This window comes from Lactuca serriola, chromosome 4 (genome assembly GCF_051521515.1).
Source record: "Lactuca serriola cultivar US96UC23 chromosome 4, Lser_US96UC23_V15, whole genome shotgun sequence".
Classification (NCBI taxonomy): Eukaryota; Viridiplantae; Streptophyta; class Magnoliopsida; order Asterales; family Asteraceae; genus Lactuca; species Lactuca serriola.
The window spans coordinates 330,246,501-330,253,780 of NC_136411.1; the positions used below are offsets into that span (position 1 = coordinate 330,246,501).

The 7,280-nt window shown below is 34.6% G+C and overlaps 1 protein-coding gene across 15 annotated transcripts; it reads right to left on the reverse strand.

Moving 5' to 3' along the window:
* Positions 1-994: 994 nt before the first annotated feature.
* On the reverse strand, positions 995-5,483 carry LOC145097445 (mitochondrial fission protein ELM1-like). Of its 15 annotated transcripts, none has more exons than XR_013704372.1 (9): positions 4,870-5,480; positions 4,351-4,657; positions 4,128-4,189; positions 3,135-3,201; positions 2,951-3,047; positions 2,694-2,843; positions 1,546-1,658; positions 1,382-1,445; positions 995-1,295 (listed from the first exon to the last, which is right to left on the reverse strand). XR_013704372.1 is itself a non-coding variant. In XM_079035010.1 (8 exons), the coding sequence occupies exons 3-5, from the start codon at positions 3,260-3,262 to the stop codon at positions 2,751-2,753; spliced, it is 318 nt and encodes a 105-aa protein (XP_078891136.1). In that variant the 5' UTR covers positions 3,263-3,362; positions 4,351-4,657; positions 4,870-5,474; the 3' UTR covers positions 995-1,295; positions 1,382-1,445; positions 1,546-1,658; positions 2,694-2,750. The 15 variants fall into 15 exon arrangements, 3 of the variants coding, with proteins under 3 accessions (XP_078891136.1, XP_078891133.1, XP_078891134.1); XR_013704370.1 differs by having other exon boundaries at positions 4,128-4,226; XR_013704373.1 differs by lacking the exon at positions 4,128-4,189 and adding an exon at positions 3,893-3,936 and having other exon boundaries at positions 4,870-5,479.
* Positions 5,484-7,280: the final 1,797 nt, after the last annotated feature.

Genomic DNA, 7,280 nt, shown 5'->3' on the forward strand with positions numbered 1-7,280 from the left:
AGAAATGAATGTATACATATATTTCTTGCATTTATCCAGAAAAAGAACAACTAACTGTTGTTTCCCGACTTTCCTCTTATGTAATTATATGTTATTTCAATCTGTTTATGAATTTGTACCACCATTTGAATGAAATCATTTTTACTCTTTCTAATATCAACTTTCGAATCTGCATATTCTCTATGTCAACAAGTTCGTGTTTATTGTCTATTTCTAATTTTTTTTGCCTGTAATTTATTAGTTTTCTACTTTTCTTTCAATTCCCTTAATTTTGTGTTATGATATGTATCTCTCATCGATTCTTTTCATATGCATGTTGTTACTTTCTTAGTTTTTCCTATTTATGGTTTATTTATCCATGTCAAAGTCTCATAGATTCCAAGGCGTTTTTATGGGTCTACACATGCTTTCACTTGCAAAAATAAGTTGCCAGAGTAGTGGGGCACCCACTGTGGCTTCCCTAGTTTACAAGGATACGGGGATGGGGCTTGCGAGGCGATCATGTTAGGATACCGAATCTCTACATGCAAAAAAAACATTAGTTATTACTTGAAACCTGTCTGCAAAAAGTTTATATATGTCAAAATATTACTTAAAACCTCTTTCCGACGGATATCCACTTTATTTTCATAATTTTATTTCAGGAGACTAAGAAATGGTGATCGATTCGTTGAGCCTCAGTAGATTATTTACTTGCTGCCATCGGTGTATTCAAATTTGATGATATTTTAGGGTATAGCAACACAATAACTACACAGTTATCTTACAAAAGTTGCTCATGTTTCTAATTTCTTTTCATGCAGATCAATGGATGGAAGAAAACCTTATTATTGGAATAGGCATCTGTTTCAATCTTTTTATTGGAGTTGTACCATTAGAGGGTCCCAGAGAAAAAAATTAAACTAAAAAAAGCAATTAAACAAATATTTTTTATAAATAAATAAAAAAATCTCATTAAAATATCAAGAAGCTGAAAAAAAAAAAGCAAACCAACTTACATCCTCATGGCCTGTAAATGGCCTAAGACCTCTTTATTTTAAAGTTTTATGAAATTCTCCAAATTTCCATTTACATCGCTCAGCTCCAATCACATATACAGGTTTTCAATTAAAAAAAGGGGAAGTACAATGTTATAAGAACAAAATGGTTGACTTTTTGACTTTTTGTTTGTACGTTGTAGCAAGTAAGTAGAGTAGAGTACCCAGTGCTGCAGGCTTCACTCAGCATGCTGATTGAATCTGCTATGACAATGAATGCATATGCCCATGCTAAATGTCCCATGTGTGGATTTGGTTCTAAATTTATAAGATTTAAAAAAAATGTTAAGGAAAATAATAGTGAAAAATATTGGAATTTAATCATGAAAAGTGGGATTAATTACCTTTGTTATCCCATATATAGATTTTTCGAAATTCTGCGAGTTCTTTTCTCACATAAGTTGCAATCTGTTGATATATTTGTAGAAGGAATTAATAATTAATATATAGAACAAGAAATGATTAATATATAGAGCAATAAATGCCGTCAGAAAAAGAGAAATTATACCTTAACTGGAGTTCTTCTTGAAAAAGAAATTCTTACACTCCCATAGGTATCAAGAACACCCTTGAAATAGGTAGTTAACTGCTTTGCAAGGTCTGTACTATATCTACATCGACCTTTTTTACAGAAACAAAAAATACCCATAAATAAATATAACATATTATTTTAAGAAAATTAAGTTAATCTTATTAAAAATAGGATTATGTAATAATTACTTGTGCCCCCCTCCCCCCCCCCCCCCCCCCCCCCAATGCTGACCACGATTAAGGGTTTTGGTAAACGTGCAAACTCATCATGCCAGGCAATAGCAACACTACAAAGTGCAGCAGAATCAACTTGATGCACTGATTCCAATGTAGGTAGTTGATACAATACAGATAAACACTTACAATTTTTAATTTATAATAGTTGTTACTCATTAATAGAAGGGCAAAATGGTAATTTACCTATTCAGCACTGCTTCTAAACAGAAGTGTAAAATGGTCATTTAATCAAAGTTCATTCACACCAGAAAAGGAAGACTTTTATGTATACGGTTCATACTAAAGACAGACATCATTAGCACCCTCAGAACCTACCCTAGATAGATCAAATAAACAATCGCTTGTCATTCAGAATTACTTTTAAACAAAAGGGTAAAACGGTCATTTACTCACAGTTCATTCAGAACAAAAAAGAAAGACTTTTATGTATACAACACATACTAAGACATACATCATTTACCCATTCAGGACTTACTCAAGACAGATCAAATAAACAGTTACTTGTCATTCAGCATTGCTTCTAAACAAAAGGGTAAAATGGTCATTTACTCACAAGTCATTCAGAACAAAAAAGAAAGACTTTTGTGAAAACAGCACATACTACAGACAGACATCATTTACCCATTCAGAACTTACCCTAGACAGATGAAGTAAACAGTCACTTGTTATTCAAGATCGATTCTAAACAAAAGGGCAAAATGGTCATTTACTTAAAGTTGATTCAGACCAAAAACAAGAAAGTTTTTGTGTATACAGCACATACTACAGACATACATCATTTACCCATCCAGAACCTACTCTAGACAGATCAAATAAACAGCCACTTGTTATTCAACCTTGTTTCTTAACAAAAGGGTAAAATGTTCATTTACTCGGATTAAGACATACCACATTCTTAGTAGGGGGCTCATCAGGAGTCATATACTTGCGAAGAAACTCAGGAACCTACTCTTGTGCATGAGGGGTAAGAGCATAATAATCATGTTGAGGAGAAAACACCAAATCAAACCTACTCACTTGTCTTCTTGGATGTTGAATCTGAAACCCAATTAACAAATGTTAAAAATATTCAATTAAAAAGATTTTTTCATAAAAATGTTTATTTCACTACTTAATGTAAGGAGAAAGGGTTCGAGTTGACTCACTTGAACAACAAACACATTTTCAGATGTTAATCTTTTTATAGAGCTAGCAATTGATATGGTGTCTCTACCACATGCAACCACCAATAAAGGCTCATCCCTAACAAAAAAAATATTAATGATAAAAGAAATGAAAATTTTACTTGCTATTCTCAAAAATTAATGGTAATCCAGAAGAAAGGCTTACTTGTCGGCAGTTCCTCTTGTTATTGTTACTATTGAATTAACATCAACTTCAAGTATAGAGGATAAGCCTACATTACCACCATTTTTTGTGGTTAAAGATTTGACTTTACTCCCTTTAGTTGTAAACATAACTTGTGAATAGCTGTAAAGCAGTCTGATGATCTAATATATTTGTTTATGGACAGAAACTGGGAGCCAGTGTAGATATTCATTGATTCCTCCACTTGGCCTGGTAACACGATGCATGTGTTGCCAAAAGAACAATAACATGTTAAAAAATAGATTTAAAGTTTTTTACAAGATTGCCCTTTCTTCAAAGAGCCACATTGTCTTCTCTTTTCAGTCATATTAGGATAGTTTTTGGATTTATATCTTCCTGTCATGTTTATTTCTTGCATTCATTTATCCAGTTTTTGCATAGTTAAAGTTCTGCATAATGTTTTTTCTTCTCTATATTACTTTTCAAGCTTGTAAACTGGATTAAGGAAGAAAATATATATTTTTTCACATATTATTCCTACAAATGGAGGTATTTCTCTTTAACTATTCAGTCATTTATAGACCACTTTAGTTAAGAAACATGTTTGGCCTCTTTAGTGATCCAGAGGTTCAATTCCTACAACTCATTCAGCTGGAAACATACATCAACTATAAATTATAATGAACAATCGTGCTATCATTTTTAGAATCAAAAGAGGGATGCGCTCTTTTTAAAATATTAAAAGGTTTTTATGAAGAAGAAGAAATCTCTATAGGAACCTGAAACTGAGAAAGGAAGGTAGAGACACTAACAAAGAGCTTGCCTGCAATGCAAAAATTCTTTAACAAGAAGACCAATGATGACATCTTTGGTAAATGGGTGACAATAAACAATATTATTTTAGTTTTGTAGTTTTCAGTCAGCTTTTAAAGTTGGCATTATGCAATCATTGTGTCTTTTTTATATATTCATAGAACATTAACAAGGAGCGACTGCAAAAAATGCTACTGGTACATGAAATTCATAATATGTGCTCTTTCTCTGATATCGTCCGCCTTCCTCGTGTTTTCTTAAGGCTTGATTAGATCGTTCACATGCACCAATTTTAGATTTCTGTTAATTCTCAAAACAACTTATATTAACTTTTAGTTAGCTCAAGACAGAATTGATATATAAAAGTGTGAGCGGTGATGAGATTAATCAATTTTGAGATTGGTGAATAGAAAGAGAGACATACATGTTTTGTTGATGAAAGCAAATGTTGTTTTTTGGCTAAGAGGGCAACAGGAGCTCTTTTAGCTTCGATTTGAGGTAGGAATAACTAAATAAATCAATTTACAAAGGTTCAAGAACTTTATTGAAATTGAGGCGTCAAAGGGTAGGCTAGCGATGCAGCCTAGAGGAGCTTCAAGGTGGGGGCCGACACTCATATCAAATCATAAGATATGATGTTCGTCCCCTTGACATAGAAAAGCCCCGGAAAGATGGTGGAGGAAAGAGTGATTGTACCTCAGGGCTCAGGCTCAACTGTAACATCAGCTACTCTGGATAATTGTAAAAAGACCATGTTAAAGACAAGGTGAGAAAAATCTAGATACAACAATCTATTTTTATATATGTAATCCAACCTAATAAACCCTAAAATGCATAGCTTAAACTGAACCTGCAATTGGTCACAAGGAGAAGGAGAAGAAAAGCGAGACAAAGATAATATAGTATGACGTTAAGAAGAAAAGACACATAGGCAATTACTTACATTAACAAGGAGGAGAAGAAAAATCGATTGGACAAAATAATAATCCGCTCACTTCAATTGGACCAAAATCCATCAGCTTTGGGGGAAACAAAACAGAAGAGGCAAGCCAGCAGCCAAGGTGTTGTGCACCAGATACGTTAAAAGAGGCCGCCCAACAGCCTTCCGATTAGGAGAGTACGTGAAGTCGATGAAATGCCTCGCTGATGGGAATCATATGTCACAGGAGTTGCTCACTGCCATATACCATAAAATCACTGTGTCCAGTCTTTCACTCTTTCTATTGGTCGGAAAGGAGGGCGGTTCCTTTTCAAGAAGAAAGAAAAAGAAGGAGAAGAAAGAGTGGCAAAAAGAATAACGTGAGAAAGAAAGAGCGACTCGCCTTAAGAAGCTTAATTGAGGCGGCAAAGAGCTTTGGGGGAAACACCGACAAAAAAGGAATGAAGTAAACCCACCTTTGAAGTTTGTTGTGTCGGCCTGATGCAAGGATGGCCGGAAACAAGCAGGTAGATTGGTGATGCAGGCAACCAAGTAACTAAAGGAAGCAACTAACGGAAGGATGATGCAGGGCATAACGGAAGAAAATAGCATCGTTTAAAATTGGCCGCCCATTAGGCTTCTTATTGGAGGAGGGAAAGCAACCATTGACGTGGACATAAGACCAACGCTTTAACACACACACATATATATATATATATATATATATATATATATATATATATATATATATATATATATATATATATATATATATATATATAGTGAACATAGCTGTCAACCCGCGCAAAGCGACGGCGGCGAATAGTTTCATTTGACAACTAGTTTCTTTCATCAATTAGTTCTATTTAAAAACATGTTATATTTCAACGAACACAAAACGGCAGGAACGAATAATTAGTTCGCCAATTACTTTCGTTACGCGAATAGTTTCTATTCGAATAACATTGATATAATGAATAGTTATTTTTTGGCAATTGGTTTATGGAATTTATTTGTTTGATGTGGGTTTTCATGGATCATCGATAGTAAAGAACATACATACATAATAATTAATAGATAATATGATTGGTTAGAAAATTAAAGCACTCATGATTGTGATCAATTAAGTATTCATGTATTTATGTTATAACATGTAATGCCCGGATCGTGGTATGTATTTTAAATTAAACTATTCATTTTGCAAAGGGACTCGACAAGTTGGAGGCCACAAACGCGTCGAGTAGAAACGGATTTTGGATGCGGGACTTGAAGTCTACTCGATGAGTTGAGAAGCCTCAACTCGACGAGTAAGGCTGCCAGAGTGAAACCTTAATTTTAGGGTTTGCACCCTATTTATGCACGTTAACCTCCAAAGGGTGGCCTCATTTGCATCCTCCATCATCCCACACCCTAGCTACGAAACTCTAATACATTTTTTACTGTTTTGAGCCATTTTTGGTGCATTCTTGAAGTTTTGAAGAATAGGAGACTTGAGGAAAGAGCCAGGAAGTGAAGGAGAAGAGTAGATCCGGAAGTAGAACTTCATTTCTGGTTCACCTGAGGTATAAAGCTCTTGCCTTGCTTATTGAGTGTTTAGATCTAGTTTTAGGGTTTTTTCTCCATGTTTTGGTTCAATAATGGTTGCCTTTGGGATTTGGATATCTCCTGTGGAAAGAACCTTCAAATCTAGAGGCATTGAGGGACTCCATGGCATAAAGGTGCCAACTTTATGGCCATGGGAGTCCCATGCAACTTGTGAACCACCTTTTAGGCCCTTTTGAGCTAAATAACCCATGCGTGGACGTAAAATTAGTAACTTTACGTGATATATCGACCCTAGAGAACCAGACCTATGGTTTGGAGGCATTGTACCCGACTGGAAATGACTATATGGATTTAGACTATGGGGGACTCCACGAGTTTTTCATACAGCTCAACGAGTTTGGTTGTGGTTCCCCAACATTTTCAGTTACTGGGCAAACTCATCGAGTCTAGGAGATGACTCAGCGAGTTGGACATGTTTTTTGGGTAGGTTCTTGCACTCAACGAGTAGGTGGCCCTGTGTGCAGATTTTCAAGTTTTGCTGCTTGAAATGGACTAGAATCATTATTCTAAACTGTTTTGGACTTATAAAACCTGTTTTTGATGTGGTACTGATTAAGCTAACCCATTTTCAAAGATTATTATCAAATTTTCAAGTTTTATATATGTTTATATGATTCTTGAAATTATTGATTTGAATGTTCATGCTTATGAGTTTTAGTAGATCATAGGAATTATTTCCAAATTGTTTGATAATGTAATTCTTGATCTAAACGTTATTGATGGAGTCCATAATTCATCCTCATGTTATGGATTACCAAAAGTCATTTCTTTAAAGAGTCTTTAAAGAACCATAGGTCACATAAAAAGAAGAGTCTTCATTTTAATAGACC

What these genes read in the sequence shown, in the direction of transcription:
- LOC145097445 (XM_079035007.1), bottom strand. Translation starts at nt 5,457, where the DNA reads ATGCTATTTTCTTCCGTTATGCCCTGCATCATCCTTCCGTTAGTTGCT. An exon ending in CGACACAACAAACTTCAAAG is followed by an intron (nt 3,202 to 5,321) that starts GTGGGTTTACTT and finishes GTGGTAATGTAG; the next exon opens with GCTTATCCTCTATACTTGAA. An exon ending in ACAAGAGGAACTGCCGACAA is followed by an intron (nt 3,048 to 3,134) that starts GTAAGCCTTTCT and finishes TTTTTTTGTTAG; the next exon opens with GGATGAGCCTTTATTGGTGG.